Source organism: Loxodonta africana, chromosome 17, assembly GCF_030014295.1.
Source record: "Loxodonta africana isolate mLoxAfr1 chromosome 17, mLoxAfr1.hap2, whole genome shotgun sequence".
NCBI classification, from domain to species: Eukaryota; Metazoa; Chordata; class Mammalia; order Proboscidea; family Elephantidae; genus Loxodonta; species Loxodonta africana.
The window spans coordinates 13621861-13634180 of NC_087358.1; the positions used below are offsets into that span (position 1 = coordinate 13621861).

General features: G+C 35.9%; 1 protein-coding gene across 1 annotated transcript in view; it reads right to left on the bottom strand.

Moving 5' to 3' along the window:
• Positions 1-2441: 2441 nt before the first annotated feature.
• The window catches only part of GPC5 (glypican 5), an 815401-nt gene continuing 805522 nt past the window's right edge, over positions 2442-12320 (bottom strand). Inside the window, exon 7 of the mRNA XM_023547271.2 lies at positions 2442-4053. Within this exon, the coding sequence (XP_023403039.2) occupies positions 3853-4053 (201 nt within the window). The 3' untranslated portion in view covers positions 2442-3852. The remainder of the gene's footprint in view (positions 4054-12320) is intronic.

The following is a 12320-nucleotide window of genomic DNA, read 5'->3' on the forward strand; positions in this document are numbered from 1 at the left end:
ACTCTTACTGTACACATCTTTATGACCCATACCATAACCTCCCACTCAGGACCCTGTTGAAAGCACCAATGGGGAAAACATCCCTTGAACACATAACAATCACTACAGTGTTGTCATTTACAGATTTTTCAGTTAAAGTAAAGTTCTTTTAAAAAGCTGCTAAACATGTTATGCAACAGGGTATGAGCAATTATGCATATGGCAATAGACAGGAATTAATTATCTCAAGCAATCTGAGAACTTAAAATCACCCTACTCTTTGTTGAGAGTCTGGTATCTGAAGCAACACGTGATGGAATTCATTTTGCCTGAGATTATCACTGTGAATCATGTTATCAAAGTGAATTTGATCATTGGATATATATATATATATTTCTTTAATTTTAAAAAGAATGTGACAGTTATTGCCAGTATAAATTACAATATCACGTAAGAATTACAAGCTATGCCACTGCAGATTTTCAAAACTACGTGAGGAATATTCTGCTATAGCCCGTCTTCAGTAGCACTCCAAAGTATCAAAATTTGCAACGTAAGAAAAGTAGTCAAATTGTTAAGAGCCGCTAGTGGTAGTGGGATTAAGTTTGCTTTGTATAACCAAAAGAACAGAACTTGTTTTAGCTACTGGCATTTAGAAACCACGTTGTCAGGCCACTTGGAAAGATGGTAGGTGTCATACGTCGTGGGGGGAGGGAGATAGGCAGCGCGAAGGTAGAGAGCAATTCTAATCCCGATATTCCCCGTCATTCCTGAGATATGATACCAATGCAACTGAGTTGAATTTGATGCAAAAAAAATACAGAGTATGTTTCCATAATATTGAGATTTTTAAACCATCCTACTGAAAGAGGAACATTTTTTCAGGATCCTAAGTATGAACACTAAGTAATAGGTATGTATGGATAGACTTTATGAGGAACAAATCAGTTAACATGTAATAATTGTGTACAAAAAAACAAGTGGGATTCAAATAGAGATATTTTAAGAAGCTAAAATTTTGATAAATTGTTTAACACCACTGGTGATTAAAAACAAACAAAAAACACCTAAGAGGTTCATAAGTATTTTGATGGTAAAACTGTGTAGGTTGAAATACATAGCCTCTCTGTTGCCTGAAACAAACATGAACAGGAACAACAGAAAACCAGCTCAAGTGATCATTAGTAAAATACTTATCAGCTTTGCACACCTGCCTAAATTGAGCAGAATCATTAAATTTACAGAGCACAGTATTGTACACATTAGCTAAATTTACATACATTGGTATCTCTATACATAGCTCTGTATAGCTATATAAATCTTCTTAATTAGACATTTTTGTGGTGACGAATGAACTATGTGCTACTTACATTGTATTTTAGAAAGAATAAACATCAGTGTGAGGAAGAAATAATAGGGCATTTAAAGTTCTTAACACAAATGACACCCCGGGAACCTTTTTAGAGCACAATATTTTTAAGTCATTAAGACCATCTAAAATTACGTCTTCGCTTGCTTTACCAATATCTTAAACTAACCAAAATCAGGCAAAATACTGTTGTACTTTATAAAAATAGAAATGTAAGCTACCCTTTGCTCCTTTTCTTGTCCTTCTTTATTTCAGCCAGCTGTCCACTGTGGTTTCCTTACTGCTTATTAAAAATTGAAAAGGAGCAGCTGTAAACTGTTAGAAACATAACAGGCAACCCACTTACAGCACATGTGGATTTTTTTTTAATGCTCGTCTGGAGTGTCTGAAAACCATCTGTATCTTAAATCTTCCCAATCTGATTGATAGTTGCCTGTACCATACCTGTCCATTCCAGAAATAATTCAAAAGAGGGTTCTGAAGTAAAAATTCGTTCCTGCTACTTTGACAAGTATGGTTTTGTGAGAAAACTATTAGTAGTTGAATATCCTCAATAGGCTCTACTTCTCTTGTGAGGCAAAACAAAAAAGTTTCTATTCATACATAAGAAATTCTTGAGCTTATAAATAATTTCAGGAAAAGAAATAAAGTCCCTATAAAATGCTAATTCTGCATACCCACACAAATACACACACATGCACACATGCTATTTGATGGATGAAATTTCCACCTTTTTTTTTTTTTTTTGTGCTACTGCTATTGATGATACAGACTTAGGGTAATAATTTTATGCTATAAAACCTTGCTAATAATAATATTTAAAAAATTTTTATAATAAAATTATAGTATATATGAATACCCAAGATAGGATAAAAATAACTGAATATTATCCTAATAGATAAATATCATAGTTACTAAATGAAATGGAAGACATTTTAACTGTAAGGAAAAATAATTTTTCTCCTTTTTTTTTTTTTTTTTTTGGTCCATAAACCCAAAGAAAGAAAAAGCAAAAGAACCCAACCTGATAAGTTAAATTAATACCAGTAATAGGAGTACATGTTTTTATGGTAGCTTAGTGGTTAAGAGCTATGGCTGCTAACTAAAAGGTCAGCAGTTCTCAAATCCACCAGGTGCTCCTTGGAAACTATCGGACAGTTCTACTCTGTTCTACAAGGTCACTACGAGTCAGAATCTACTTGACACCTTGGTTTTTTTTTTGGTTTATAAGAGTAAAAAAAAAAAAATAAGACTAAAGGATATTTAATTTGCATTAGGATATTGTTTTATTACATCAATGATTTCTGTGGCTCTTTGTTCAATTGTTGCTCCAGAAATTAATTCCCATCTATTTACCCTTTATGTTAAATAAAAGTTATTATTCTGTCTCAATGTAAAAATATACTTTATGTTAATTTTTTCATCTCTTTTGGCTTCCGTCCCTTTAACTAATACATTTGCCTTATCAAACTGGGTCCTAGAAAAAGTGAGGTATTGCTGCTTGAGGCATCAATTTGTAGCAGTTTTCATTCACTACAAGACAGCTGAAAAGTAAACAAATTCTTCTTCCACCAAACTCATAAATGGGCACATCAAATAGGTCCAAAGGAGCCTTGTGTGATTTAGAGGGAGATTATCAGACCACCCTGCTAATACTAGGTCAGCCAGGGTTCCAGAAGATTACTTTAACCTTTGAACAGCCTCAGCTAAATAAAATTTAAAGCCAGCTGTTCTGGATATATAGCGAATTCTCACACTCCCTTCTCAACTGATAGGTTGGTTCTCCTTCCCCTGTAAGTAAATACATGCACATAGCAGTGGAGGCTGGAGAACCTGTATTCCTCATCTTGTATGTGAAGACAAGGAAAGAAATCCATTTTGTGATTTTTTGTTGTTATTTGGCCTTTCTGTTTTCTGGGGTAGTGACTAGTTCAGCAATGCCAGAGAAGCTTTTCAAGATCACACAATCAAATGTACCTGATTAATAGGTGAAATTTTTTTGGAAAAGCAGATTCTTAAGAGATAAATTCAAGCATAGTTTTTCACCATAATTAACAACATACATATTTAACCAATTCCTTTTCAATTTGACTACGATAAAAATTTTATAAACTACAATCTTCTTTACACAATGGCATGATAATATAAAAAAATACAGAACTGATTATTTCATAGGACTTATCCATCTTGATTTCACATTATTTATCAATACACACTGAGTACTCACAGTACTAGTTATTCTCATGCCCTAAGAATTATCCCTTTTTAAAGACTTTATCATTCTCAGACCATTCTCTCAGAAGTAAAGATCTCAGTTTTTTACAGTGAAAAGTGACATTTCCACTTAAAGCCATTAGATAAAAACAAACAAAAAAACACATAAATGCACATCTTGAGTATCTAAAAGTAAGTTCTTTGCCTTTTCCAGTTCCTCTTGCCTGCTTCTGAATTCATTGTCATTATTTCTTTACACCATGATAATTGTCCTTAATTATATTTTACAATCAACACTTTAAAATTAGTATTAGAATCATAGACTTACAGTCTGTGATTTTCAGCGTCCTCTTGACTTCTCCACTTCCTGATCCCCCACAGCCATCTTCATCATCACAGTCTCCGCTGACTTGTTCAACCATGCCACCACCGCTGCCCGGCTGGAGAAGCTCCCACTTTTCAGGTTTGGGTGTTGACCTACCCTGTAACAACTAAACGTGGACACCAAAAACATTTAGGAATAGCAAATTCAAGTCATCTAAGATCTCTAATCAGAAGCATATGCAGAAATTAGCACTATTCTCACACGTGGATCCACTTTTTGGTGAAGACAAGTTATTAAATCAAGTCTTCAACAACTTCAATAATGACAAACGGGCAAGCTCTTATAGCCCAAAAGAGCTATGATGGGCATATTAGTGATAATGTTTTGCTAATCAATCTGAAAGAAAGAAACAGCAAATAAAAGCAGACCCTCTTGTTCATGTGGAATTTGGCTAGAGAATCTCTTGTTTCTGAATAAAAACGGTTTAGGCATAGTAAATCAAACTCCAAACAACACAACTCCCTTTGCAGTATATTGATCGATAACAGTGTGCTGTTTTGTAAACAAGCAGTCCAAATATTCTCAAAAAGCTGAGTACTATTCTAGAGGAGAGCTGGTGGCACAGTGATTAAGTGATTTGGCTGCTAAGTAAAAGGTTGGTAGTTCAAATCCACCAGCCACTTCTTGGAGACTGTATGGGGCAGTTCTATTCTGTCCTCTGAAGTCACTATGAGTCGAAGTTGACTCTACGGCAATGGGTTGGGCTTTTTTTTTTTTTTAAATTCTAGAAAAGTATATTAATTTCTAAAAAGCTAAAATTTTTGGACATACTAGTTTACAGCATCACTTAAGCTTTCTTGGATCAAATGCAGAGTCCAATGCATATGGAACAGAACTGGTCCTGCTGACAGAAGACTTGTCCTGCTTCCTTTTCTATGTAAGAACTTTTACTAGCCTCTCGGTTCTTGGTTCTCGCATGTTTCATCTACTTTTATGACCCAAATGGCTGCAATAGCCGTTTTTTTTTTTCCTCCAGCACACGGGTGCAGGCAATATTTTTGACTAATATTGGAAATGCCAAACTCCTTTTCAAAAAGGTGATGTTATGACTAATAGAACATTTCACTTAAAACTAAGACTGAGCAAAATGATCCAATATGTGGCATTCACCCCTCTGAGGCAGTTTTGGAGATGAACACATGACCAAGCACGAGCACTAGCGAGTACTTCTGTGTTATGAATGAGATATATCTCTGCTGACCGCTGACTGGACATTTATACTCTGATAGTGCTTTAGGAAAGCGTTAGGGTTGGTACTTCAAAGAGATTGTCCAAATAATAGTATTGATTAGAAAACAGTGATTAAACACACTACCCTATGAGTCAAAATCAACTCAACAGCAATGGGTAACCCAAAGGTAGCATTTCATATTGAAAAAGCGAGAGTAAAATATCGTCAATACACAGTATGTTTAACACTTAAAAAATACAATAAAAAACTGACAATTCGTAACTTTCAAAATTAAAAACAATAATTTTAGGTCATGAGTTCTGAAATATTTCAGTTCTTAAAATGTATTTTTCCCTAGCGAATAAAAAAAATAGTAAAACAACTTGAAAATATATATATTTTTAAATTTTTATTTCTATCTTATCCACATTTTTCAAAATGTGCTAATAGGTATTAAGTTAATAAAAAGGCTTTTTTATGGTCAAGCGAATTTAGGAAAAGTTAAAGTTTCTTTACTATGTTTAATATGCTGATCTATAAAAAAAAATTTTTTTTTTTATATGCTACAGGGAAATACAGATTTGAAACAAACCACGTAAACATTCAAAATTCTGAAAGAGCAAAGTTGAGATAAATGGTATTATATTTACCTTAAATATGCATACCAGTTATTATTCAGCAGAATCATAAAGGGTGTGGATGCTGAGGTCCTACACACCTAGGTTTGAATCGTGACTCAGACATATTCTAACCATGAGACATTGGCCAAGTTACTAAATAACTTTGTCCCCTCATATCTAAAATGGGGACAATAATATACCTGTGACATTGTTATTATTGTGAGAAAAAAATACTGTAGTGAGTTCAAGGGAATACAGGGCTTATCAAGAAAAAAATTTTTGTCCATGAGATAGCATTGCACAAGCTATTTATTGGGCGCGGTGCATTGACAGCTGAAGGCAGGGGGCGGGCCCGCATAGCAGGAGGTCTTCCAGAGGCAAGTGGTGCAGGGAGTTGCCAGAAGAGAAGAAGGGCATGAAAAGCCTGGGGGGAGATAAAAGGGGATTATGTGCACCTGGGCAACTTGCTCCTGCCGCTGCAGCGTAGGGAGTCTTTGGGTCTGAGAACTCCATAAGACAGACGTACCTGGGGTCCTTATAACTACAGCGTTTTATCTTACCTGTGACTAGCAGATATTGGGTGCAGTTTTGTGGGATGCATAAAGCAGGCAGTCTGTCAGTGGTTAAAAATGTGCTTATTTGGGCTACTTTTATAACAATTGGGTAAGTACAATTTCAGTTTGGCACCAGCGGGCTTTTTGGCTAAAGGGTCTCAGCTTGTTATAAAGAAATAAACAACTTCGGGGCAATACACAGAGGTCATTTTTGACTCTTTTATCAAACAAGTAATTCTTATAAATGGCATATTATAAATGGCATATTAAGTAATTCTTATAAATGGCATATTAAAAATTTGATGCATTTGATTGTTACTATCTAGTTTTTATCTAGTTTATTATATATTCTATTACAACAGAATTTAAACACCTAAAAAAAAAAACTAGAACACATTAATTAAAAGAATTAATTGACAAAGAATCCAATTATATTTCTTAGATTAAAATTTTCCAAAGTATTATCTGTAATTACAAGACCAAAGTTTGCTGGTGGTATGCTGCCCACTTTTGCCTCTGAAATTCTTTTCCAAAATTTTCTCATTTCAACTTTATTTTTTCTTTTACTTTCTAAGAGTTCTTTTGGTATTTTGCTGGGACCTTGCCCAAAACAAAGATAAAATCTCATGAAGAATACCAACAATGTATAAATCATCAAGACTATCAGCCCATTGAATTATAACTCATGAAAAACAAGGCTTACAGTTTTTCAAAGTTGTTTTTGGTTGAGAAAGTGATTAAATATATTCAGAGAATTACTCATTTATTTATAGTGACTGGTAAAGATAAAGAAAAAAATATTTTTTGAGAAACAAGGTTAAGTATTATGTTCTTTACATTCCTCTTGCCTACAATGTCAATGAAACTCTGAGAAAATTCTCAAGGCATATAAACTCTAATTTTTATGGTGAGATGTCACACCCCCTACACTAAATGGCAAAAGGGATTTTGCAATTGAACAAAGGTTACTAACCAATTGACTTTGAGTTCACCAAAAAGGAGGTTATCCAGTGGACAAGTCCTTTAAAAGCAGAGTTTTCTCTGACTGTCAGCAGAATAGGTAATCAGAGAGGCTGAAAGCACGAGGAGGCTTGGACACAAGGGGTTCTGCTAAGTGGCTATGTTGTGAGAGAGTCTGTGGGAGGGTCTGCCCAAACGCTTGTGGCAAGGAATCAGGTCTGCCTTACAGCCTGCAAGGAATCAGGGTCCTCAGAGCTACAACTGAACTCTGCCAGCAACCCAGGTGAGCCTGGAAGCAGATTCTCCCCTAGATCCTCCAAGTAATAGTCAAGCTTGGCTGACACCTTGGTTTCAGTCTTGTGAGACCCTGAGCAGAGAACCCTGCCAAGTCCAGCTGGACTTCTGACCTACAGAGCTGTGAGCTAATTAATAGATGTTGTTTTAAGCTGCTTATGGTAATTTGTTATGCAGCAAGAGAAAACTAATAATGTCTCCAACCCCCAAATGGGCCACATGTGTTTCTTGGCAATCTTTTTTATTTTAACTCTTTTGATTTCCTGATATACTCCTCAGAACAGGGGGTCAGCATTTCATAAGGCACCATTTTACTGGGAAGACAGTGCTCTGCAGGTAAACTAGCAGATGTTTGCCTTTTCTTGGCTTTTCAGTTGCTCTGCCTCTTCACAATTCCTTTCATTGTTTTCTAGGTCTCTGAGGAAGTGACATAAACCCGTTGTCATCAAATCAATTCCGACTCATAGAGATCCTGTAAGATAAAGTAGAACTGCCCCATAGAGTTTCCAAGGTTGTAAATCTTTACAGAAGCAGATTGCCACGTCTTTCTCCCGTGGAGTGGCTGGTGCGTTCCTACCGCCAATCTTCTGGTTAGCAACTGAGTGCTTAATGACTGCTCCACCAGGGCTCCTTTCAGGAAGTGACATAGTTCTTGTTTTATATGATAAACTTATCCAAACATATCTAGATTCCCATCTGATCCATAATTCCAAGTCTCCAATCATTTTTCTCGGTGTACAAAGATTCCGCCTTATTGTTTTTACTTTCCCACTGTTCAATGATTTCACAAGTCCACAAGTAATCATTTTATTTCTTTCAAATGTAATAAAATTAATTTGCAAAAGTTCCAGTGAAATTCTAATCAATGTAAACAATGGGTTTTTCCAAGTAAGAGCCTTATTTAAATTCCCTTTTCATTTGGATAAATTATTCTGATTTCTTCTTAGTTTGCTCATCTTTCTCCACTCTTCCTTCCCTCTCCACCCCAAAGCCCCCCACCCAATGTGTTTCTCTTACTAGTATAAATCTGTTCTTTTCTTATGGTCTCTTTCTGGGAGCCCATCCTAATAGAGTATGCTTTTACCTGTGTACAAACTGTGTTCAAGTCTTTCTCTGTAGCTCTGATTGTACTCCTTAGTTCATCTCTAATCAGCAATTGGATATAAAAATGTACTCCCATCACTTTGAATCCTAAAATAGAACTTTTGGCTTCCACTATTTATGCATTCAGTGGCACAGTGGTTAAGAGCTCAGTTGCTAACCAAAAAGTCGGCAGTTCAAATCTACCAGCAGCTCCTTGGAAACCCTCTGGGGCAGCTCTACTCTGTCCTATAGGGTTGTTATGAGTCAGAACTGACTGGGCAGCAACGGGTTTTATTCATGCATCATTACAATTTATCTTCCCAATCCATCACTGCAAGGATATCAGTTTCTTCTACTCACTTTCACAATATTATTTTACATAAATCAGTACTTTCGCCATGCCATGTGTCTGCCCAAATGCCCTTTGTAACTCTCTACCGCCAAGACTACTTGTTTCCAACATGTGCCTAGAGGAAACATATCAGTTCAGATAGATGTGCCACATAAAGTGGTTCTGGGGTAAAAAAAAGTTTGGGAAATGCAGGCTATGGCTTCTAAGAAGATATCAACTAAAGGCTCATGAAAAGTCCTTCAGTAAGCAATCTTGTTTAGCTGATATTCACCCCACATTTCTCAAATTTACACAAGCGGGGCACGCATCCTTCTCCCCTCACTCAACACCGACTGACATACTTTTGGAAATGATGCTTAGAAATAAAAGTTCAAATTTAGGTTGGCAGTCAAGGCCCCATATAGTATACAATTTTTTTTAAGCTTCTGTCTAAATACAGTCTCCACCAATCAAATTCTGCCCCAGAGAAGTCAGTCTGCTCTTCTTATAGAAATTACATGAATTTATATGTCTATAATTTTGTTTACACTTGTTCTCTAGTCTCCTCAGTTCCAACTCTTGTTTTTACTCTACATAGAATACACTCTTTGCTCTTCTTCAACTCACCATATTCTACCCAATTTTCAAGTTCAAACTCAAGTATCTCTTTTATCAACCACAAAGTTTCTGCAATCTTTTAACTCTGTCTACCCCAGTTGTTGGTACTTAATTAACTTTTTGAGCATATGGCATGCCTGTCTGACTAATGGAAAATTTCCTGAATATGATACCGTGGTTTAATCACCTTTATACCCCCACCATGGCTAAAGAGTTCTTCCCACATTGTAGATGCTAAATAAATATATTTTAACTTATTTATTTGACATTTGAAAATAATTTATTAAGATGATTCTGTGTTCAACATCTTTTATATGTAATTTGGTGCTTTCAAATTTACTCAAATCATTACAGGTAATGATGTTCTTGAATAACTTTTAGATTCATATTAATTGACTGGTAATGGATTGATCCACTTATTCATTCGATGACATTAGTTGAGTCTATTAGTTGAGTATATACCGTGAAGCCTGTGAGAGACAGAACTTCACAGGACTGCCTTGTTTTTCTGGGTCTCGTTAAGTTTTCTGTCTCTGACAGGATTCAGTCTTACCACTTTTCTATTGCTCATTTTCATAGAAAATATTTGAGTTTTCCTTCTATGACAGGTTTCTGCCTTATACAGGTTCTGGCTTTCACAGGTTTTACTGTATACATAACATGTAATTTGAAGTGCAAATATCCATGTGAAAGGATAAGACACAGTCTTTGTTCTTAAAAAGTTGTCAGTATATACTTTACTTTGTTTCAATGTTGGCATTCATGAATACACAACAAGATAAAATTGAAATTTTAAAAAATCTGAAAATCAAGAAAAAACGTAAGTGGTCTAAAAGTTTAGTTTCATGATCTCACTAAATTATTTTTCTTTGTAATATTTAACAAGAAATTATTTCAAACAAGCTTATTCTTGAGTACCTGGAGACTTCAAAGAAGTTGTTTAAACAAAATTTGACACATTGACGAATACTGCCAGGAGATACCACTCAAATATGTTTGTGTTTGCCATCTTAGTAAAGTAGAAAGAAATGTTCCCATTATCATTCTTAAAATGAATATTTAAAAAAAAAACCTCACTATAAATCTAAAATATTTTCAAAAAGTGATTTATGCCAAAAAAAAAAAAAAATCCAATTTTTCTAGAGAGGGAACTTCAGCTTTATATTATGGGCCATCAAGGAATTGTTGCTGGGTGCCACGGAGTCGGTCCTGACTCCTAGCAACTGTATCGAACAGAGTAGAACTGCCCCATAGGGTTTCTGAGGAGCAGATGGCGGATTTGAACCGCCAACCTTTTGGTTAGCAGCCAAGCTCTTAACCACTATGCCACCAGGGGTCTTTACAACTCCCTCCTCCTCCGATCCATTGGAGATTGCATATGTAATAACTTCCTAAACCTTGTCACTCCAACCTCATGGGTCAGTGTTATTTCACATCCTACTACTAAACCACCTTTTTTTCTCTCTCTCTTTTTTTTTCTAAATTTTTGTTGTGCTTTCAGTGAAAGTTTACAGATCCAGTCAGCCTTTCATATAAAAATTTATATACACCTTGCCATATACTCCTAGTTGCTCTCCCTCTAATGAGACAGCACATTCCTTCCTTCCACTCTCTATTTTCGTGTCCATTCGGCCAGCTTCTGCCCCCCTCTGCCTTCTCATCTCCTCTCCAGACAGGAGCTGCCCACATAGTCTCATGTGTCTACTTGATCCAAGAAACTCACTCTTCACCAGTATCATTTTCTATCCCACAGTCCAGTCCAATCCCTGTCTGAAGAGTTGGCTTTGGGAATGGTTCCTGTCTTGGGCTAACAGAAGGTCTGGGGACTAAACCACCTTTCCGAAATGTACACAGCCACAGTCTTCCATTAAGGAGGAACCCCTATCACGTTTCTTTAATAAAACAAAAGAGATTCCTTAGAAGCACATGTAAAGGAACACAGACAAGTAAAATGAATCTACAGAATGGTGAATAAGCCAGTTTCCATAGACACACTGCTACTACACACTGTGAAGTATCTCTCTTCCTTGCCATCACGTCCACAAATAGCTGTTTCATATATCCACAAAATACAGGAAAATTTTTAAAAAATTTTTCCAAAACCCCAAATAAATTTGACATTACTTTTCTGTGCCCACATTTTCTTCATCAGTAAAATAGGGATAAGAATATCTATTTGGAAGATTTTATGAGTATCGTTTGGGTTAAATTATGTAAAGCGCTAGATCATTTTAAGTGTTCAGTATGGTTAGTTGTCTTTTTCATTATTATCATCGTAACTGATAAGAAAGAGATATGGCTACCCCAATTCCATCTTTGAAGGAGAGAACACAGGTGGGAGTAAGTCAATCTGTCTTCAGCCCCATCCTTCCTCAGCTCTGTTATCTGAGCCTGCCAAAATGTAAAGATGATGCCTTCTGAACACTTGGACCTATTCGCCTGTAATGGAGGGTACAAAGTCAATCAATACATACATATTTATAGAGCAATTGCAGTAAAGGAAAGGGCTTGATTTTGAGTCCCAACTACACATTAATTGTGTTCCTTTAGGCAAATCACTTAGCGCATTAAGACTTATTCCACTCTACTGAATAATAATGCATGGGAAAGCACCTTAAACACTATAAAGCACTATCCTCATTTTTAGTGTTACGTGTAAGACACTGCATCTATAAAATTGAGAAACCAACAAAACGCAGAGAGAGTAAAACAACAACGATTTTAAGGTATTCTTACTTTCCT